Source organism: Triturus cristatus, chromosome 3_1 (genome assembly GCF_964204655.1).
Source record: "Triturus cristatus chromosome 3_1, aTriCri1.1, whole genome shotgun sequence".
In the NCBI taxonomy this organism is placed as follows: domain Eukaryota; kingdom Metazoa; phylum Chordata; class Amphibia; order Caudata; family Salamandridae; genus Triturus; species Triturus cristatus.
Window position 1 is genome coordinate 175,548,629 of NC_140583.1, and position 24,305 is coordinate 175,572,933.

General features: G+C 41.6%; 1 protein-coding gene across 1 annotated transcript in view; it reads left to right on the top strand.

Annotated features, from left to right (window-relative positions):
* Window positions 1-24,305, top strand: part of ANO3 (anoctamin 3) — a 1,942,403-nt gene that overhangs the window by 1,617,488 nt on the left and 300,610 nt on the right. Inside the window, exons 16-17 of the mRNA XM_085643623.1 lie at window positions 10,269-10,409; window positions 13,676-13,840. Coding sequence (XP_085499749.1) covers window positions 10,269-10,409; window positions 13,676-13,840 — 306 coding nt within the window. The remainder of the gene's footprint in view (window positions 1-10,268; window positions 10,410-13,675; window positions 13,841-24,305) is intronic.

Genomic DNA, 24,305 nt, shown 5'->3' on the forward strand with positions numbered 1-24,305 from the left:
AACTTGCGTTGAAACCCCTGTTTGAATTAAAATGAATTAAAAAGGTACAATTTCTTTTGATTTTCCTGTGTACCTAATTACCATTAATAGTAGCTTTTCCTGTCCATTACCCAACATTAAAAAGTGTAAAACCATAATGTGCAAAGTGCAAGTGTTAGATCTATTCCAATTCGTTAAAATTAGCGAAATTTGGAAATAAAAAAGTGCCACCCTGAGATGTTGGATATATATATAGAAAAAGATATATATCTAATGCGCAAAATCACTAATGTTAAAAAACATATGTTATTTAGGTTGGGGTCAGGCGGTAGCCTGTTTTAGAATTGTCAAATTCTGTTTAACTTTCATTCCTTATTATTGCTTTGTGTATGATCTTTGTCATAAGGCCCACTTGGCCTTATGTATGTCTCAAATCTGAAGTGAATGGGGCTCATATTTTCTGATGCACTAGAATTGAGGTTTTGATCTGCTTCTAAATGCATGTATAGAGGTCTTCCGTGATATATATATATATCTATATATATCTATATATATATATTCAAACAAGAAAAGGTTGCCCTTGTAGAGACGCCAACACTGATGGTAAGTAACTCCATTTCTTTATTCATGGTTGCAGGCACATCGTACTCTCCCCCAAAAACTGCCATATGCATTTCGGGCTCCATGCCCTTGTTCACTGGCGTTTTCCACAACATTCACGGCAGATATATATATATATATATATATATATATATATATATATAATCGCAGACACTCCTTGGGACTCTATGTGTTGGTTGATTACACTTGATGTAACAGCGTTGTATACAAGCATACATCATTCTGATGGCTTGAAAGCAATTGTTCACTATCTGGGGAATAGACCCATTATGCTAGCCAATCATAATAGGATGTTACTTGATATGATTTCATTTTGCTTGTACAACAACATCTTCATGTTTGGTAACCAATACTTCCAACAGGTTAGGGGTGTAGCCATGGGGGCCTGCTTTTCTCCCAGCTATGCCTGTTTGCATATGGGTTGCTGGGAGGAGCAGGTCCTCTTTGGCCAACACCATGACACATTTTCCAAACATGTAATTGTATGGCTCCGCTATATCGATGACATCTTTTTGATATGGCGGGGTACCAAACAGGCAGCCCTAGATTTTATAAGTGCACTCAACATTAACACTCTTAACCTTTGCTTTACGTCCAACATAAGCCAGGAGTCGGTGTGCTTCGTAGATGTAGAGATCATGGCCAGCAATGACCAGCTAATAACGCGTCTATTTAGGAAGCCCACTGCGGGTAATACAGTGTTGCATGCCTCAAGTCACCATCCGGCACATCTTATACGCAGCATATCCTACGGGGAGATGTTGTGTATAAGGCGTATTTGCAGCACTGACCTAGAATGTGTTAAAGCTCAACAAGCTAGCAAAGCACGTTTTTTGCAAAGAGGGTATACTGTTGCGATGGTTGATAATGCTATTCAAAAAGCCAATCACATCCCTAGGAGTGAGGCCCTAAAGAAGTCTGTACCTATCGAAACGAGCTTACCTACTAATCAACCGATCAGATTAATTGTGACCTACAATCGTCAACATCAGGCTCTACGCAAAATACTTAAGAAAAATTGGAGCCTCGTTTGTAATGACCCTGTCATTGGGGACCTGATGACAGCTAGTCCAGTCATTACATTCAGAAAAGCTTGTTCGATGAAAGATGCGCTAGTTAAATCCAGTCCTGAGAATGTAGCGACTAAAACATGGTTGCAAACGAGTAAGGGCTTCAAACGTTGTTCTAGCTGCAAAGCATGCAGGCATGGGGCCAACAAGTTGGAATATTGCATTCCGTTCTGTGACATCCCACGCCCTATTAACAAATTCCTTACCTGCAGAACTGAATTTGCGGTGTATGTGCTGGAGTGTCCGTGTGGCCTGCAATATGTTGGCAGTACCAAATTGCAGGTCCACAAGCGGATACTCCAGCACATACGGGCCATCAATTGCAGTGATCCAACATATCCTGTTGCACGCCACTTTAAGGAGTGTCATGATAACAAAAGTGAACTCCTGAGGTTTTTTGTCATTGACTCTGTGCCCCCGTTGAGACGAGGAGGCAATCGTGAGGCCCTTCTCCGTGCGTTGGAAACCCGCTATATTCTTGAATTGGACTCTAAGACCCCTGTGGGTCTTAACGCTAGTAAAGATTTCTTCACCTGCCTGTAATCATACCATTTTTATCAACTCTTTCCATCAGTTTTAAAGATGCCTATATTCATTGTTCCATTGATGTATAGCCTCCATACCTTTTAAGTATGCAGAAATATTCACATATTTTTGAAGCATTACTTCAGATTATATTAAGATTGTTTTTTAATATAACACTGTTTTTTTGCACTTTATATATTATGTACTATCTTGATTGGCGTTTTTCTATTGACATATTAGTGTTCATCTAAGATGGTTATTTGTATCATATATGCTCATTATTTACGTACATGACCGGGATTTTACCCACTTGGGTCTCATTTGCACTTATTGCGTATTTTGCACAGCTTATTTCGTTGTTGCATATGCAGGTGTTCAGTTCCTTTATATAAAACATTTAAAACTTGTTTTAAACTGCCACTGCCCGTTGGTTTTTACCTTGAATTTAGATCGCACCCTATACTTGTGCTTTCTTTGATTTTAAGGATTATTTTACCAACTATTTATTAATGTTCGTGACTTTTATGTATTTTACTAAAAGTGAACTACGAATTATCATGTACAGTATTTCCAATGTATTTTTTCTATGTCTATTACGCCACTTATGCGTTAGCCAATCATGGTTGTCACATGGTTTGCACTTGCACTTTAAATTGTCCCTGCTTAGCCTCGGCGTCATGTGATCAAGGCCTTTTGTAGGCTGAAACGCGTCATGCAGGCAACGCTGAAAATAAAATAAACTAAATCTCTCACTTGCATCCTGGGTCAGTCTTCGTCTGTTCCTGTTTTCCTTCGGATTTCTGGTGCACAGGAGCTCCTTTGACGAAATACTCCGATATATATATATATATATATACAAAATTCCATTGTAAATGTTCCAAATAACAACGGTCCAGGGCACCACAATGTTTTCAAGCAGATTTTATTTTATGGCAAAGATACGACTACGCGTTTCGGAAAGCTAGTTTCCTTGCTCACGAGTGCTGAGGTTGTGTCGAACAAGTGATTACATAAACATCATGTGACTTGTGACTTCAGTGAAAGAACGTGAAAACAGACTTCACCATTAGCGAAAGGAAATGCATTTCGATACGCTAGCATCATAATATTACATCATATTATGTTATCAAACGTTCAAGCATTTCTTTATGGTTGGTGACATTCAAGTAAAACATTTTTACACCAAAATAGCGAATCTAAAGTTTCGATTGTGCTGTATCCTGGTTGTTACAATTCAATTACTAAAACTTTATTGTTCCCCAGTCTCTCCCACCACGGACATTACTTAGTACTCGTATGTCTAACGTGAATGGGAATTCCCCTCATTAGCGTTATGGAGTTTTATACCCAGTTAATGGATACAGTTTGGAACACTAGTAATAATTGCGCGCCCCCTATTTTTTAATAATAATTCGTTTAGCAAGGTTGCTGAATAAACTACGTTCTGCACTAGTGCGCAGGGGCTATTCAAGTTTGAGGAAAGAATACATCAAGCAAAAAGCCCAAGTGGGCAAAGATAATAAGTGTCCTGCTGGGAGAGAAATCTTTATCAAAGGGAGGAATGAAATCGCAACAATAGTAGCAAGTAGCAGCCAGGGTTTATACCAGAGTCTATCTTCTAAGGACCGCTGTTGGTCATTGTCTTGAAAAAGCTGTCCCCACTCATTAATAAATGCTCGCATGGTAGTGGATCTGTAATAAATACACACAAAAAAAAAACAGTGTCACAAATTGACTAATAAGCTGTACTATTAAAAACAACATGAATGCAAGCAGCAAATGAGGACGAAAAAGCCAATAAAAGTAACATTAACAAATGATTTTTCAGACACTGTGGGTCAGCTAGATCAGGGGGTCACCTGCACTCTTATTAACCCAGATGAGTCGAAAGTTCTTCATCAGTATTGTGTCCCAAAGGCTGTATTGTCTGGTATTCCATTATCATTCTGGACTCTAACCGTCTTAGTTCGAGGACTCTGTTACCACCTCTCTCTCTCATAGGGATGGTGTCTAGGACGCAGAAAGAAAGGAGACTAGTGTTTTGTTGATGTACTGTTTTAAAGTGTCTAGCTATTGAGGTGTTTTGTTTTTTGTGTTTCTTTAAAGCAGGCCCTGGGTGATGGGGTCCCCAGGTCCCCAAATAATTTAAAAGGAAGGGGGCCACACAGCCCCCTTGATAAAAAAATAAAGAAATAAAAAAGCCGGCATCGCAGCGGAGGCTACGCCCCCTAACTGCAGCACTCAGCAAATGCGCCCCCTGGCGCGTTGTAGGTGGGGGAATTAATTTCCCTTGATTACTGAGGGTCCCTGAGGGCCAACTAGCCCACCAGGTACCTCCAGTATGCACCAGGGAACTGCGTTGCAGAGAGGTGTTCAGAGGCCACGCCCCTTTTCACACCTCTCTCCACCGTGGCTCCCGACGATTATTATTTTTTTTGATGTATGCATTTTTCGGTCCTGGGTGTTCCTGTGGGACCTTATTTCTATTAAAAAACTATTTTTGATTTGCCAATAACTTTGGCGCCGTTTAACTAATCTACGCAAACTTTTTAAAAAAACACCTTGACGCTCACTTCTGCTGCTGTCTTGGAAATTTTGGGGTGATCCATCAAGCGGGGACCGAGATATAGGGGGGATCCCTAAACGCTTTTTTTCATGTTAATTTCCATAGGAAACTTTAGACACGGCTACAGCCCGAACTGCTGAACGGAATTACATCAAATTTGGCAAAAGGTAGTGCTTGGTCGAGAAAGTAACAAATGGTGTAAATCCGTTAAGTAGTTACTGAGAATTTTAAAGATTTCCCAGATAGACAACTGTGGCTGCGGTGGATCTGTGACGCCTCCCGAACTCGTGCCTGAGATCTGATTGGCTGCCAATGCTTCAACAAGTGTTGGCAGCCGATCTTATGACTCGGTTGAATTGAGTCACAAGAAAAAACGTTAAAGAAAAAGAAAAGGGAGCAGGTAGAAACACCCCCTTGGAGCCACGGTGGATCCACTTATATGGGAAAAAATAGAAAGAAAATGAAGCGCAGGCTCCTGTGCTTCATTTTATTAGGCCCCCAGGTGGGCAAGGTCCTGGGGGTATTAATAAAATATTGATGGGGGCACGCGTGGGCCTGCCGCAGCCCTGGGGACCACTACCTCCCCGGGGCCAGTGGTCGAAGTGGGCGGGATCGGAAGGGCACGGCATGCCCCTACTTCTTCAATTCCAAGGATTCCGTTCCCCTACTTTTTTATTTTGAAAATGCGTCCCGGGATGCAAGAAATCACCATTGCCTTTAATTAAACCTCGGCGTTTCCTGGCGTTCGAGGACGGGTGGCAGAGAAGTAACAGGACTCTGTCTTTTCCTTCTTGCCCAGAGAAGAAAAATACAGTGTCCACTTCTGCTCTGCTGCTTCAGCTGCCCCCCCAACCCCCCACTCTTTCATTCGTCCCTCTCTTTCTGTCTAGCAGTTCTTCTCTTACAGAAAACCTTGACTTCAAGATAGGGTTCTCACTTTCTTTCCTCTCCTTTCTTTTTTTTTGCTCCCCTGTGAAATGAATCCAAAAAAGAAAATAATTTTTGCTGGACATGTCGTATTTAATTCCAAAGTGCAGCATCTGTAATAAAAGGTTAAAAATATGAAAAATAACTAAATAAAGTAAGACAGAGTGGTAGCAAACTGGCCAGATTGATTTTATTCACACCCAAACACATTAGCGCCACTTTTACAGAGTTTGCGAGTGAAGCGCTATTTTTGTTTTCTTGTCTTTGTTTTCCCTGGGCTTGCAACTAATACACCAATCCTGGAGGTACTGCAAAGTGTGGATTGGAAAACAAAATGTGTACTGCAGCTCTGCGTCGAGGGATGTGGTCTTTTTACCATACTGCTAACGTTTTGTAAGGATATCAGCAATGGACATTGAAATGTGTCCATTCAAGGCCCTGTAGTCATGTCATTAACTTTTCAGTCAAAAGCACTCACTGATTTCTGAATAGTGAGTATAAAAGTGTTAAGGTAACCATGTTGTTACTGCTTACATTTCACATGGTTTGCTAAATTTTGCATCCCCCTATGAGTGTTTGCTTTTTCCAGGATGATGTTACTTTTTTTTGTCGGCCGCATATTGCTCTTGTCTATTGCGTCATTTAAATTGAGCCTCATCCAGGTGTTTATAGCCGGTAGCAAATGGGTTGTAGTTGAAGGCAGTGTGAGTTTTTCTCAGTGGAGCAGTATGGTGTTCAGTGGGGGAGAGGATGTGGCACTATGGCCAGAGCTGCTGAATTTGGAACTGGGGAACCAGGTTCAGCCTTAATAACCAGTCCACCACACGACTCTCCTGAGATAGCACAATCCCATGCTAGACCTTAGAAGGCTTCGCAAGACCTTAGAAGCGCTGGTGTCTTAGCACTAGCAGGTGGACCCTAGCAGGGGCAAGTGTGGGTTAACCTTCAAGGTTTGTCCACCACAATCCATACTGAAGTTCACCTCCAGTCTTGCTAGCAGGCCTATGAAGCAGCACACTCTAGAGCATGACTCTGTCACTGTTGTCACAGGACCCTTGAAGGGCCAGCTCTAGGGCAGTGCAACCTGTGTGACCGCACCGGGTGCTGACTTATTTGCCTCATAATGCAAGATCTGCATCTGACTTTGTGTGGAGGCATTATGTTTGCAAGTATATTAAGGTTTTAAAAGCGCTTGCTGCCTCCTTCCTGGCCTCCAGCAATTTTCGGCAACAATAAAATGTCATGATGACTCTGGTGTTTAATGTTCTTCCTAGAGAGAGATTGGAGTTTTGTCTAGTGGAAGTTTTGACTCATGGAAAGGTAGCACATAGGGTTAATGTGCCTGCTGCAAAGAACATGTACCATGCAGATCACAAAGTGCACATAATGTAAATAGGTCAGTGGGCTGCTGCTTTTGTCAGCGAAATCCTTTTGTTGCTTGCAGTTTATAAGTTAAAATCCTAACATAGTGAGCTATTAACTTTCATCTAAGAGCTGCATACAAACTGCAAGATATAAATAAGAGCATTATGTTTTCCCCCCAGTCTTTGGTTATCCTAATGTTGCAAAAAGTGTTCTTTTGGACAGAAATCAATTCTGATTATTAAAGAGAACCCCCAACCATGGTATTACGTTTTAAATTCGGAGTCTGTGTTTCTCCAGACCAATCACTATTAACCTATATGGCCTACTAGTATGGTTGTCATGTGACTCCTGCACCTTGTAGTCCTTAGTCTTATGTAACATTTTCTATACAGTGATTTACACACATATTGATTGTCTCTGAGTAATGTGTGTGATGTAAAGTGCTCTGACACCCTACACCTGTAAATCAAATTAAATGCATCAGAGAGAGTGTGGTTATGGAGACTTGAGGGCCACTGTTAAAGGGTGGTAGTGAGGGAATCCATGGCAGAGGTGGTCATTGGGGGGCAATAACAAACATTAATGCACAGGGCCCCACCAGTGCTAAGGCCGGACCTGCCCTTGAGGCCAGTCTGCCTCACCCATAGGTACCTCCATTGGCCTTGTTTCAGAAGTAGCTGCAACTCACCAGGGATTGGCAATGTAGAATTTGCACGCACACCAAATTAAGTTTGCAAACTTCACAGTCTCTCTGCTTCATTCACAAGCACTTTTAACATGTGCTGCTTGATGTGGGGCCACTGGAAATAATTATGCAGCAAGCAAAGGAGGACAAGATTATGCCTCAGTGTTGACTAAATTATGCATAAAAAAAGGCTGCAGAGCAATGCAGTATATTTTCTTATATTTTATTATTTTGTCATGTGTACACATGCTAACAGTCTCTGGAAAGATCTTGCCTTATTAGTACCAGTGTAACATACAAATGCAACAGTGAGAAAGGTGATCAGTCAACCTTTGCAATAAGCCATCTACTCCGCAGCAAAACAAGTCACATTTTTTATTAACGTTTGATACGTTTGAGCTATAAACAATTTATTAGTTTAAATGGTCAGATCATGCAGCAGATCTTGCATTATGAGGCAAATATGGCAGAGCAGTAATTATATAGAAAACATTTGCAAACTAGGATATTTTGCCATTCATGTTTGAACTTCTGTTGTGGAAAAAAGGAGAAGTGCTGATGACAAACTCCATGGCTCGGCGACAAATAGCTTGTACTTCCACATTTTATCGTATTTGGGACATTCTGTGATTAGAAGCATATCCCACTTTGTGAATGTGTTTTAATGTCAATAACTCATTATAACCTTAAATAATCATGTGTATCCATTGGTTGATTAAACTGGGCAGTGAAATGCCAAACAAATACTAAAAATTGGGATGTTTGCGCATTCAGGCCACACCTCCAGCTCCGCCCACTGATCCAATCCTTGGGTTATTCCCACCCTCTGATTCTCCGCCCACAGTTCCCCTACTTTTTTTCCCCACTTCGACCACTGCCCGGGGCACATATATTTTTAATTTTTTTAAAAGTGCGGGGAGGCCCTACAGACTCCCCCACAGCCTTGGGAACCGCCATCTCACTGGGGCTAATATAAATAATGAAGCATTGGGGTCTCTGGGCCCCCAATGCAGCCCAGGGGACCACCACCTCCCGGGGCCCAAACACAAACATGAAGGAGATCGGTTGCGGACCCCCTGCCCCGGGTACCAATACCCCCTGGGGCTTACTTAGAAGGGAGGGGAGCAGCTCTGTCCCCCCCCTCATGGAGCCTTACATGGCCCTGGGGCCGCCAACCCCAGGACAGGCTCCAGCAATGTCCCGGGTGCCCACCCCCAGGACATTGCAGTTTGCTATGAGTGATGTCATTTGAGATGTCATCAGTGATGTCATTCACTATGTCATGAGTGATCTAATGTGTGAGGTCATAAGTTAAATTTAACCCTAACTATTACGTCCATGTAACCTTTCGTATTTTCAGTGAATAGATATATATGTGTATGTATATATATATCTATACATACATATGTATAGATATATATATATATGTGTGTGTGTGTGTGTGTGTCAGTTTCAAATGCAAAACCTCCCGTTTCTTGTGCTAGCTTAATTGGTGAAGTTTCAAACAATTCATACCATGTCAGTCCAATCTGCAGCCATTGTAGAAACAGAAACACAGACTGTGTCCCAGCAGGTGAAGGTGTCCATCCCCAGCTACACTGTCCACAGTTTAAAGATACAGAAAATCAGGTAGATGGTGTAAGTTACTGTTTCAATGATTACTTTGGGTATCAAACTTAAAACACAGATTTTATTTAACCAGAATAAGACTGGGCACTCTCCATTTTCTAATAGCTTACCCCAATATGGGCAAATGGAATCAAAATCTACCAAGTTGGCACTGTGATGGGAAGTCGCAACAGTCGACCCTACATTTTATTCTCTTTTGTAATTTTTATAAGGACATCAGGAAGAGTATTTTACGCCCTCTCTTTTATAGTGGAAAATTATATTCCTATAAAGCTGCTTACAACTATATCTGTAGCCTAGAAAATGAGAGAGTAGTTAAGCTGTCGTCTCCTATGACCAAGTAGCAATTGAAAGAAGCAAGACTAATTTACACCTCGAGGCCCTAGCTTACGAAACACATAGGATATTGACTCCTTGGGCTATTCTTAGGCTCGCCATGCCCTACTTAAGCACTGGATATGATCAAATTCATTTTAATTTGTCTGGTACATGATTTTTTAAAATCTTTTTATTGCTTTTTATTATATCAGGAGATTCTTGTGCAAACTTTTATCTTGCTTTTTAATTTTATATTCTGATATTGGTGAATTGATGTATCATGTTTTGATGTATTTTGAAAATGCTTTTACGGATTTATTTTAACCTAATAAAGCTTGTTCGAATTGAATTGAATACTGTTTCTGTGTGTCCGTATAACAATAATGTGTGACTGTATAACAATAAACATGCGTAGAGTGAGATGCACTGTGGTGTCTTAAAATGCTAATTCTAGAGAGTCTGTGAGTTAATGAGGAACTAACACTGTGCTGCACATCAGTACACATGTAAATTGCTAGATTTTGTTTTGAATTTGATATTCATGAATCATCTCTCACTTTTACTTTTCTCTATCTCTTGGCAGGAAGAGCTGCGTCCCCAGTTTGAAGCAAAATACTCCAAGGTGGAGCGAGTAAATCCAATCAGTGGAAAGCCTGAACCCTTTCAACCCTTCTCCGACAAACTCAGTCGTCTCATGGTGTCTGTCTCAGGAATATTCTTTATGGTACAGCAGTTCTTTTCCTTCAGCAACTAAATCACAGGCATCTACTTAGAGTTTTAAACAACTGTGTTTAGTACAGCATCATTATTCTGAACACATTCAGAGGCCATTTTAGATAAAGTGCCCCAGGGCCACAACAGGCATGGGAAATAAGGCTGTAATGGGATTTGGGCATAGGGCAATGCAGTAAGTCACCTTGCTGTGCTGCCCTATGCCAGTGTGAAAGGGCAGCAATGCACTGTATTTATGCAATCCATTCTAAAGCGTCGGGACACTCCTTGGAGTAGCTGTACGCTATACAAAAACCTGCATAACATAACATAACATAACATAACATAACAGTCCGTTCCTGTCCTTTCTCTCTGCACTGACATCATTTCGGCAGACTAGCGCCGATGTAGACAGCCTTGCACCAAGGTGCCAGGATGCCTCTGTAGCATGCAGGATTGTTTTTTTATGCAGGAAGGGGTACCTTCCTGCACAGAAACAACCTTAAGAGGCATTTTCCTCTTTGTATGTATGATTCAGAATGCAGCACAAATGGAAAGAGGTAAAAAGCAAGGAGAAATAGAGATATTTCACCTCGTTACGCCTCACCTCAGGAGGTGTGAAGGTTTGGCGTTTCCCCAGGTTTATATGATTTTATAAATCTGGGGCAGCGTCATAATCCATCGGTGTTGCAACACCCCTGGAATGCCTCCCGAGCCCAGAGTAAGGCGATGCATCGATTTTGCGCTGCGTCGCCTTACTCAAGAATTAAATGCAGGGTGGCTTTGCGTGACTTCATAAATCTGATTTAGAGCCCAGCTTCACACATGTACCACTTTACAAGGTGCAAAAGTGACACAAGGTTCTCATAAATAACCCCCTAAATTTATAATCTTAATTATGATATATGTTATGTTATACAAATATATGTTATACTCATTATGCTCTCGGTATGACTCTGGAGTGCCAAAGTCATCTCAATGTATTTGGGCAGCTGGGAGTAGCTATTTTGTCTACATTTATTCATTTAACTTTGTTTTTGCCATTTACGTTTTAATGGCAACACCACCTGAAGACAGATTGATTAGTGCCAATTCCTTCTTTTTAATGGGAAAATCAAAATGATTTGTTGTGTTAATGTGGCAGGTTGAGTACTTTTGTTAAATTGGACTAGAATACAATCCTGCCCATAATATAACATTGTAAATGAGCAATTCTGTTTCAAGTTCAGGGTTACAATAAAGATATAGACATCACAAGTTTCATATGAAAGCTCTATTTGATGCCACTTGGGACTCCTCAGGACAAAACAAACGTTATTGACGGTCAACTTCTGTATTTCTATATGTTGTTATTTTCAAATGTGTGTGAGTGACACTGATGTGATATTCGTTGTCTCGAAGAAGAGAAGGAAATGTATAAACTTAAATGACCTTTTGTACTCCACTCAAATTTTATAGAGTGTTTAATATTGACAGTCTGTGCCTTGGAAGTTAATTTAGAGCTGAAAATGGGTAGGACAGGGTGAAGTTTGTTTAGTACTGTGCCAGGGTGATAGAGGCCCAAGAAATCTTTAGGCATGGACTCCACAGAGAGTTTTGACAGCCTTTTTCTAATTTGCTACCATGGCATGTTGCAATGTTAGTACCTTAAAGAGAAAGGCGTAAATAATTATAGTATAAGAGGCTGTGCAGATTGACACAGGCCTGAGCCTGTATTACAGATAGGGTGCACCTTCCATGTTTTCTCCATGGGGCACCTATAAGCAGGTACATCGAGTGCAAACATGGAAAGTACACCCTATCAAGAAGAATGCTTAGCCCTCGGAGCAACTGCAAAATTGTGCTGCCTCCAGGGTAGCGCATTCAAGAGAAATATGGAATTAGGGTACATATTACAGTATGGGTGCATTTTTCTGTATAGCATTGGGTGCACCTTTCAAAAGGTGCGCCCAGCGATAACTTGGAAAAAGTGCCGCATTATAGTAAATGTGCTGGCCTCAGGGTGGTCGTAAACTCGCACTGTCTTGGGACAGCACTTTCAGGTGAAAAAAGGAGCAGCTGTTTTGAATCCGCTTCATGTTTCACAGTGCAGGCGGCAACTCACCTGCACTTTTAAGGGGGATTAGATATCCTCTTGTAGGTGGGTGCAATGAGTGACTGCATACGCCTGCAAGGGGATGTCTGGGGGGGTTCATGGGTCCTCCTTTTTTTGCCCTCCAGATGGCTGTTATCTGGGGGTGCAGTGACAGTGGGCCACCTGTTTCTTTGTCTCTGTACCTGCCTCTGTAATATGGCGTGGGTGCAGAGTCAAAGAGATTCCCTCATTTGCTGGGGGCCACACCCCCATACAAATGAGGGAATGCCCCCTGATGATAGTGCTGGCGCTTAATGTGCGCCATCGCTTTCAATGTTGCAGAAGAGGATTCACAAGCATCTGCAACCCCTTCTGTAATACCAAAGTGCCCTGTGGACACAACAAGTGGGTGCAAACGCCCATTGTGCTCCCGGGGCACTCCTGAAATATGGCACCAGCTGTTTAAAAGCTGTTGTGTGTTTCCCTGCCTGCACTTTTAAAAGATATTAGAGATCCCCCTACAGGCGGGTGCAGTGAGTGAATGCACACCCCTGCAAGGGGATATCTGGGGGGTCCTTTCAGCACCTTTTTGTGTTTGTGGTGTACTTTCAGTGCGCCAACTTCGGTAATGAGGTGCGGGTGCAGAGGCAAAGTTATTCCCTCATTTGTATGGGGCCACCCACCTATGCAAATGAGGGAACGTCCTCTAATGATTGCGCTGGTTCTGTATGTGTGCCAGCGATATCCGTACTCCAAAAGGGGCTCAAGCATCTGCAGCCCCTTCTGTAATAGCAAAGTGGCCCGGGCTGTATAATGCAGGGGCAAATGCCTGTTGTACCCCTGGGGGCTTGTTTAATATGGTCCCAGGTTTCTTACAGAGAGCTGCACAAAGGCCTGAAGATTGTGCCTATTTACCACTGTTCAGAGTTAAGACTTTAGTAGTTGAAACCATCAATTTTCTAGCTGGAGGTGAGAAAAAGGTACAAGCTTGTGGCACAGGACACAAATAGCAGTAATGCCATTATTCTTTGAATGAGAATCATGTCCCTTTTTCAAGCGTTTAATATTTAACAACATTATAAATGATTTCCAAAGTGCCACTTTCACTGATTAGCCCATTAAACACACTTAGATTCAACATGTTGTCTAATATATGAGTACTTTCTGTACTCATGTATTGTTTCTTATCTTTTTTCTTGTTACAGATTTCTTTGGTGCTCACTGCAGTTTTTGCAGTTGTGGTTTATCGCCTGGTTGCCATGGAAAAGTTTGCTTCTTTGCACTGGTATTTTATCAAAAAGTACTGGCAATTCGCTACATCTGGAACTGGAGTCTGTATTAATTTCATGATAATCATGTCACTTAATGTAGTAAGTTCATTTTCTTTTTCAAATGTTAATAAATGTAGTTTTCCATTCTGAAACAGTATAAAGACATTCAGTGCCAATCTTGTTTACACATTTAGTTCTAGTACCCAATAGCTGCTGCACTATATAAAACATTATGAGGCATATTCATAGGTATTTGGTGCAGGGCAGCGCAGCAAGTCACTTTGCTGCACTACATCAAACTTAAAGGGCAGGAATGCACCACATTTATGGCATAAAATGCCTTCATGTCCTTTTCCCCTTACGCAGACCCTGTTTCAGCAGCCTAGCACCAAAGTGCAAGGGTGCCTGCGTTGCATGCAGGATTGTTTTTATGCAAGAAGGGGCACGTTCCTGCACAAAACAAATCCTGGGAGTCTTTTTCCTCTTTCTATACACATAAAAAGAGGAAAAAACATGGAGAAATAAAATAGCAAATCATTTTTTACCAGCCATTGTCCCAATACCTTAGCCTCCTGCTTTATCATACTAGATGGAAAAGAGCCTGGGCGATATTATAGCATTCCAGTATCTCCTCCATCTGATCATCTATTTTTCCAGAATTTACTGAACTGAATGATCAACAAACTGTTGCTTGAGTTAGAAATCCCTTACATAACAAAAGAGTCTTAGTTTACAATCAGTATGCGTCCTTCCTGCATACAAAACATGATGGGTTATAAAAGTTTCCAGTGTACCATATATGGCAAGGAATGTTGTTTGCTGCCTTCGTAAATGAATTGTCTAATGTTTACTACAGGTGGGTCCGGACCTCGCGTGGACACAATGTGTCCAGTGGCTAGCGTGTCCAGATGCCCAGCATGGGGAGCGCGTGATCTCTGCATGTGCTAGGTCCTGATTGGCATCTGACTTTTTATTGAGTTTTAGGAGTGCGCATACCCTCTTCAGGCTTGTATGCTTTATTGGGGCAATCTCCCTTGACCCTTCTAATGTCACTACACCTATCCATGGGATTGATTAAGAGTTTCCTGTCCGAGCATTTGCCTGCCAGCTAAGCACTCGCCTACCTGTGATCTATCAATCATCAAAAAGCCTTGGTCTAAGGGCCTGCTTGACCACATATTTGCAAGTTGAGGTTGATGTGGAGTTCACAATGGGTGATTCTGTAATAAGGACGGGAATTCAGTTTCATCGATAAATGCATCGATTTCTATATTAACAAAACACCAGCCAATCTATCATTCTGCTGCCCTCTTTATGGATATATATGTTTATCAATATGGAGCATCTGCATACCATATTATTCAACCCTAATTCTCTGACAGACAGCTGTATGCCACTAGACAGGTTGTAAACCTCCAGAGATTTTTTCATTACTTTAGTAAAAGCTCCAGGCAAATCATCGAAAACATTTCAGGATCACTGTAAGCACGGAAGCACTGAAATAATCCAGGTGCAAAGACACTCCATAGTGGTCTGAGTGCAGTGTTTGTGTTGAAGAACGCGTCGACAGCTTCTTCTTCCTCTGAAACCGGATGGTCTCCGATGAGCTGCTGGCATTGCCCTCTGCTCAGACCCCATTACAAAGGCAACAATTGGTTTGACCCTCTTCTTGTTATGGGTCAGCAAGATGCCAGATACCCACACACCCCACACACTCAGAGTACTCAAACAAAGGAAAATACTTCAATGTTAACACTTTTGCTGTGTTTTAATATCTTATATATGTTGGGTTTACTCATTCATCTGTCTTATTTATCAGTACTCTTTCCAACATCACTCGTGCCTTTGTTCTGTCTCAAACGCATCCAATGATTTCTTTGGTGCCTATATTGTTAAGTAGTTTGACCTCTGTTTTGTCCTTGTTGAGCGTGTATCCAGAGGTGTTGGAGAAATCTTGTATTGCGGATAGTAAGGTCGAGTAAGGCCGAGATAGCTGTGTCCGCGTTCTCCGAGATGACCAGGACATCATCTGCATATGCAGAGATCTTGACAGTGCAATCATTGAACCGCGGACGAGCAATATCCTTACTATCGCTTAATTGAAATTAAAAGGGTTCTATACCTAATAGGAATAATAAGGGAGAAAGTGGGCAACCCTGTTTGGTACCTTGTTTTAATCTGAAAGGTGAGGAAATAGTTCCGCCTGCTCTTACTCTTGCTGTCGGATCGTAATAAAGGTCCATAATCATGCGGATTAGGTCTTTGCCAAGATTACATTTCTCAAGTGTTGCTCTTAGATATGTCCAATCAACTTTGTCAGAAGCTTTCTCTGCATCCAGAGTGATAGCTACCGTGGGTGAGTCTGTTAGTTTGGCTTTTTCTAACGCATGACACAGTATACAGGTATTGTTGCTGAAGAGCCTATTTTTCAAGAAACCTACTTATGACGGGTGTATGAGCTTAGAGATATGTTTTTGTACCTTCTTTTTTTATTTTTTTAATTGAAGAAAAATACTGCTGAAGCTTAAAATCTCCATACTTATAATACAGTGGATATGTGTCTATATATAGCAACAAAAAAAAACATTATCAGCTAAGAACATATACCAAAATAAAACCCAGAGCAACATGAAGTCTATATACAAGCAGTAAGGTATTTTTAAAAGATTTAGGGCATTTACGATTGACTTTTATGATAAACAGAACTACATACGATAAAAGGATAAAAGGCAGACATAGAAGCAGCATTTCATAACAGTTATAATCATACATTTCATTCTGACCGGATAAATGGAGTAATCCAATTTGTAAACAGGCCCCAGATTTTTTTCCCTTTTATACTACCCTTTTTCCCTATTTGTTCATAAAGCGATTTTTCTAAGTTGTAAATATGTAAAAAGTGGCTTTTCCACTGTTGAAAAGTCAAAGGTTGCGGATCCAACCAGGCAGAGGCAACACAAAGTCTTAGAACTGCCATCGCAATAAAAATCAACTCTTCTACCTTCTTCCCTGTTGATTCGTTCACCCCCAATAACATAAGAAGTTGTGAAAGGGGAACATCCTCTTTTAAAACAAGCAGCAAAAAAACAGATATTTCTTGACCAACTGGCTCAATGCAGGGGCATGTGGAAAAAATGTGTATAATATCCGCAGCCTGTGCCGTACACCTAAAACAATGGATTCCTTCCACACCTCCCCATATCGCGAATTTAGCAGGGTTGATATACAGGTCAAACAGGGTCTTAAAATGTTGTGATTTCAGATTAGCTGCACACAGCACAGAGTTCCCCAATTTAATTGACTCCAGGAAATGGGAGTCCAAAGCCCCCAATGTATCCTGCCATCTTCGGCTCTGTTTATCTAAATCGTCTGGCAGCCCCTCCAGCAGACAACTATAAAGTTGTGAAATAGAGGAACCCGAACTGCGAGTCAGAAATTCGACTAATGCCCCTTTTCCAAAACCTGCAGCGCCACCCGCTTTTTTAAGAAGGAAGACCTATACTGAATCATTCGCGTATTATATCAAAGGGGGCTATGTGATCTCCTTCCAAAAAATCCGCAATCCTATAAAAGCCACTCCTGTCCCATCTTGCCAAACACTCATCTTGTAGGGCAATAGAGAGCTGATCGTTCCTGATCAGGGGGGTATACCTGTTAAATCTGCCTACTCCCATTTTTTTCCTTATACCAGCCCAATTGCGAAAAGCAGCAATTAAAAACTTAAATCTGGTATTTTTGAAGTACCTGGCTTCATAAAAATTTTAATAGGCATCCATTAGCCCGAGTATCAATCAAGATTTCAAATATTGAGGGGACATAGCTAGGATAGTTTCTCTCTCTAGCCTTGAGTCCGAGGAGAGACCCATAATATTGCAGAACTGCAGCTAAATAATATAGTTTAAAATGTGGGAGTCCCCATCCCCCTCTCTCCCTTGGAAGGGATAGGAATGCATTAGCTCTCCTTGTTCTGCCATACGACCAAATAAATCTTGCTACTTCCCTCTCTATTAAGTGAAACCAAAAATTGTGTATTTCAAAAGGAATTGTGCGGAAGATATACAACAGCTTTGGGAGGATAATCATTTTAATAATTTTGCATCTCCCCATTATTGACAGCTTTAGATTTTCCCCAAAATAGGAGCCATATTTGACTCTACTATATCCTCGACCTTTGCTGTAATACAAACCCCTAAATAAACAGCTTTCTCAAAAATTCGAGCGTCCGAAGCTGTTACAAATCTATTTGTCAAGATCTGAGTTTTAGTTTTATTCAACAGATTGCCCGAGTGGATCCCAAAGTCTTCCGCTATATTTTCGACGACTCGCATTGCTCCATCGGGATCAGAAGTAATTATAGCCACATCGTCAGCATAAGCCAGAAGCATGGTGTCCCAACCGTGTAAGCTCACCGGAATAATGCGTAACGAGACCTCCAGCTGCCTAAGAAAAGGGTCTATATATAATGCAAACAGCAAGGGGGAGGATGGGCATCCCTGTTTAGTCCCCCTACTGATTAAAAAGCCGCCGAATCCTCACTCAGTATTCTTAGTCGTGCAATGGGGATTATGTACAAAACCCGTAAAGCATTATTAAATGAAACCTCCAGGCCGTTAAACTCCAAAACCTTCCATAGATAGTCCCTTGCCACACGGTTGAACGCCTTCTCGGCATCCAAGAAGGCAACCCCCATAGGCCTGGAGAGAACTTCGGTAGCATCAAAGAGTGAGATTACCCTTCTGATGTGATCTTCCGTCCCCCTACCCTGTATAAATCTATATTGCCACACTGAGACTAATTGATGCATCACAGAGTTCAGCCGAGTGGCTAAAATATTTGAGTATAGTTTGGCATCACTGTTGAGCAGTGTAATGGGCCTATATGAACCCAGACTAATAGGATATTTGCCCTTCTTTAAGAAGGTAACAATGTTAGCTGTGCCCCAAGAGCCAGGTGGTAGAGCTCCCTCCCTAACCTCCTTAAATACCCCAAACAAAGCCTGGCATATCTCTGTAAAAAAAAACTTATAAAACTCTATAGAGATACATTCAGTGCCGGTGGCCTTACTTGCAGGTAAGGCTTGAATTGCACAATATAGCTCCTCTTGCGAGATAGCCAGCTCCAATTGTATACCCTCCTCCTGTGATACCTTTTCACTCAGGCGAAATTCCGATAGATCCTTCTTCAGAAGAGTACCAGAGGAAGAGGCACTGTATAAGTCCTCATAAAACTCCCTAAAAGCCTCTCTAATATCCCCCGGGTCTGTAAGAACCTCCCCCCTCATATTCTTAACCCGTTCGATATGACCTGATGCAACCTGTTGCCTAGCCCTAATTGCCAATAATCGACTGACATTTTAGCTGAATTCGTAGCAGTCTTGCCTTTTGGCCAGGTACTTCCCTGCTGTCTTTTCAACGTTAAAGTCAGACAAGCAAGCTTTAATAACCGTGATAGAATTTAGAGTTGCGAAGAGATCTTCTCCCTTAGCCACTTTGCTTATTAATTCTGTTTCTAAATCTGCAAGCTTCTGATAAAACAATTTAATCTGTGCAGCCCCTTTTTCTGCTTGGTAAGGCTTTCTTGCAATGTCTCTCCTCTCATTGCTGCCTTGAACGCATCCCACATCATCCTGGAAGGGGCGCTATCAATATTGTTCTTAAAAAACTCTCTGATCCAACCTCCCATAATTTCAACATATTCATTATCTGATAACAGTGCCCTCTCAAAAGTCCAGCCAGTATGCTCCTTTCGTATCCCACTGAGTGGTAACTCCAAAACAATAGGCATAACTCTAGGAAAGAGCTCCACTCTAGCCTTCTGCATAAGTTCTGGGGAGACTAAAAAATAATCAAGCCGAGCAAATTTTCCATAGGGGGCCGAATCATAAGTATAACCAGGATCATCAGGTTTTAATTTAGCCCACATTTATAAGCCCTCATAGAGCGCGGTTTACGCCCTTTACTAGATACTCCAGTCTCGCCTGTGGTTCCTCTTGAACCATTAATATTTAAATCTCCGCAAACCACATATGGTGCCGGCCAGGAAGGCAGTTCATTAGCTAGAAAATGCAATACATCCGGATCATCTGACACTGGAGCATATACTGAACATAGTGTAAAAGAACCAGCACCATTCTTGCACTCCATTATAACCCATCTACCATTACTGTCCACCACCTTTTTTCCCCCCAAAGAAACAGAACTGCTCTTCAAAAGAATGGCAAACCCCTTAGTCTTAACATCTTCGGAAGTGTATGCTAAAACCTTCAGCCCTAAGGATTTATATAGATCACAGTCTTTCCGTGCAATATGAGTTTCCTGCAGACAATACAGATCGGCCTTAAGGACTTTGAGATCTTCTTGAACCTTTCTCCTTTTAGTACTATCATTAAGCCCGCAAATGTTGATAGTAGCGATTCGTAATTAGCCATTATATCTTTTAAACATTTTCAAACTATACCACCACATTACTTTATCTTGAATATTAAATTGCCTGTCAAATCCACTAATCCTAACATCCATCACAAGTTTTTAATACTCTCCAAAAAAACACAGAAATCCACAAAAAAACGCTTCAGCTGCAGTTCACACTTCACCATTTTAGCCTGTGCCCCCCCTTGCCTCAACCCACTCCCACCCCAAGCCTTCCCTTCCCCCACCCCCCTCCCTACCCTCCCTTTGAAAGCAGCTGGACCCATAGGGTCTGAGTGATGGAGTTAGCAAGAGCACCGCAGCCCCCCCCCAGCCCCTTCTGCACCCCTCTATTCTTCAGGCAAAAAAATCCCAAAAGTCACCTGTGAGGCCCCTTAGGAAGAGAGAAGGCCTAATCTAGTCCTCATCTAATTTCTTATTTCCCGCTGACTTGTTCCAGGTACTCTCTCGACTGAATTTCAGAGGAAAATAACTTAATAGTGCCTCTAACAACAGTCTTCAATCTAGCCGGAGCCAGCTAATATGCCTCAAAGCCTGCGTCTTGGTAGGGTTTAATTAATTGTCACAATCACCATCTGCGTTCCACCGTAATATGGCAGAAATCGGGGCGAACAAAAAAGGAAGAATCCTTATACTGTCTTCTAGCTTCGGGGCGAGCTTTTTCAAAAATAGTCTGTCTAAGCAGGAAATTACCACAAAAAAACTAAGATGGCCCTCAGCTAGTTAGTGTCTCTGCCAGAGGATTTACGGAGGACAGCTGGGAACCGGTGTACCCGCTGTATTTCTTGGTCCCAGCCCCGGCCCCCTAACTCCCGGAAGACTGACTTGAGTAAATCAAGTATAAAAGCACGAATGTCCTCCCCCCTCCAGTCCTTCCTTGATCCCAAGAAACCAGAGATTATTCCTCCTCTGGCGGTTTTCCATGTCTTACAGCTTCCACATTGCATCTTTTAAAAGAGATATGTTTTTGTAGTTGGTTGGCAAAGATCATTGCATAGATCTTACTGTCTAAATTTATCAACGAAATTGAGCTATAGTCTTTGGGTTGTCCCTTCTTTGGGGATTAATCTGATGATTGCTTCTGCTGGAGTCCCTGTAACTTGGCTTGTGTCTGCAAAGTGATAGAGCAGGTTACAGAAGAGGAGTAATTAGAGGGGTGGTGAAAATGTAAAAAATGTGGCATTCCAGCGATCTGGTCCAGGAGCTTTTCCTATTTTTAGTTTTTTAATCGTGACTACTAGTTCCTCCTGGGTTATTGGTCCATTGATTGAAATACTATCTTGTTCAGAGAGAGAGGGCAGCTTACACGTGTCCAGATAATTTTGGTATTTAGAAATATTTAGCTATGGATTTTTTTCATATAAGTCTTGATAAGATTCTTTGAATACTTCTGCTATTTTGTTTGGGTTAGAGTGGATTTTGCCACTAGGCTCTGATAGTACACTTATGGTGTTTTTCTGGAGTTTAAATTTCAGATACGGGGCTAGCAACTTGCCTGCCTTGTTAGATTCACAGAGTCTAATACTTTTTTGTTTATTAAACCATACCCCTGCTCTAGCGCTTATAATCGTATTATACTCATATTTCTTTCGCACAATTTTATTTAGGAGAAGACAATATCTGGATGAGATAGGCTTTATCTCTAGCTCTATAATTTCCTCCTCATGACTTATAAGGTTATTATTAGTCCCTTTATTCATGGATGACCTTATTTTAATACTCTCTCCTCTTTTTAGTGCCTCCAATCGCGTGAGTGTTGCTGATTTATTTCCCTTAAAAAGGTTGTTATTTGCATTTTCAGTGTTTTGCCTATTTGTTTTAGTAGAAATCACTTCGTTATTAAATCTCCAGAGGGGTTGTTTTTTAAAGGGAGATGTATCAGAGATGGAAAGTGATATGCACGAATGGTCCGATATTACTCTTGGCTCAATGGAGGTTTGTTCTATCTTATTTATGGTGCTACCAGAGATGACAATGTAATCAATGCGCGAATACGAGTTATGTAGGAATGAGTAAAAAGTATAATCTCTCTCTGAGGGGTTTTGTATTCTCCCAGTGTCAATCATGTTAAATTGCTTGCACATATTACTAAGGATTTTATGTGATTTATTAGTTCGGAAAGAACAGTGTGAGTTTCTATCCAGGGTTGGGTGTAGAGGAAGGTTACAACCTCCCGCAAGTTTGTGAATGGCTGAGTCAGGGATTGTCTTAAGTTGCTTAGTGAGGTCCTCCCAGAAACCGGGTTCGTCGTAGGGTAGGTGCATAAATATTTGTGATATAAAATTCTGTATTGTGTTTACTCAACTTCGAAATGACCCGTCTACCTTGCGAATCTGCAGTGCTAGTTACTAGGTTGATGTTTTCTTTTTTTGCAATGAGAGTTAGTACCCCATTTTTTTTGCCTCTGGCCACAGAGCCTCTTACCTCTGAGTAGAAGTTATTTTTAAGTGAATTGAGTTGTGCGGAGTCAATCTTTGTTTCCTGTAGTAGAACGATATCACTTTTCTGTTTATATGTAGTCGAGAATCTTCCTCCTCTTGACCGGGTGGTTGATGCCTTTTACATTCAGGGATATTATTTTAATGTTTTGTTGATTCGAAGACATTGGAAATGACTAACAAAAGAATAAACAGTATGTGTATATGCTCTGTGGATGATTTTCTACCTCTCCCTTGGCGATAGTCATAGGGGAATACAGAAAGCTCCTGGAGTATATGTTGTATATTTTGCGCTGTGTTTTCTATAACAGAAGCATCCTCTTGAAATTATTACCAGGTTGTACAGTATATCTTGATGAAATTGAATTTGACGAAAATGTACTATTGTTAGAAAGTACTTGGGCCATCCTGTATATAGCTGTGTAGTACCATATTCCCAATGTAAGGCCAGAAAGGTAAGTGGTAAAACCATAAATAACTAAAGTAGCAATAATAATAAAAGTAAAGGAAATCAAGAAGAGAACCAGAAAAGGCAAAAAAAAGCAAAACGAACCCTAGCCCTTTCCCCTCCCCCATACCCCCTTACCCCATCGTAAAGAGCAGGCATGGTGAGTGGAGGAAGAAACAATCCTCCAGGAGAACAAGTATAACAGATCCTTTTCTTTCTTTGAGTGTTTTATTTAGGATGTCATCGCAACGCTAGCCACTACAATCCTATTATTCACATGTTTCTCCTCTCCTGGACTGCTGTCTTCAACTAGGGTATTTCAGGGGTGGGTATTAGCCCAGGGGGTGGGCGTGAAAGCGGCCTAGCCAGGTTTAGGTGTGACTTGCGTCCCCCTTTTAGGTCACCCTTCCAAATATGCTATGAAGATCATGAAAAGAATCTCCTGCGACAGTACTGCTAAAACCTGGCTAATAGCAAACGCTACATGGGCTACAAAGAATCGCAGTTGGAATCTCTCTGCAAAAGAAATGGAATTTAGGTTATTCAGTGGTGAACCAAGAATGACTCCCCTAATGGGGTTTTGGGGTAACTGGACTTTAAAAAATTGGGTGGGCAACAGGGGGTTCAAGAGTCGGCTACTGCTTGGAGCCCTGCGCTAGTCAAGGGTGCCCACAATACTTTGGAGTCTCCCCTGCATGCAGTAAACCACACTCCCACCCTGGGAATGGAAGTAGGCTTGCCAGCAACAAGCGAATCACCAACAAATCAGGTGGCATGCAGCAGGTCACCTATCCACTATTCTCAGGTCTCATTGCAAGGATGCACCAAAAATCGACCAGTCTTATTACACCTAAATCAACTCTAAGTCGAGACAACCATGATGCAACCTCTCCTGGGGAAACCTCAACAAGCTTGTCTGCTGACACTTCTCTATTCACCACTGCTGTGGAAGCCACAGTCGAAATGAGGCTATGATTGCTCCCCTAAGTTTACCTGTTTCGCAAACTGGCCCTATGCAAAAAGAGCACAGCCGGGCCAGAGGGCCCCTCACACATCCTACTACAACAAATCCTTGTAGAACTGAAAAGTATGAAACTGTTGCAGGAAGAAGCTCAAAAGAAAACGGAATTTCAGCTGGGCACAAATCAATCTTATATCCAGCAACTTTCATCACGCATCACTGATACAGAACAGCACATTTCAGACCTCGAGGACAAGGTACCTCGGCAAACAGACCAACTGGCACATGC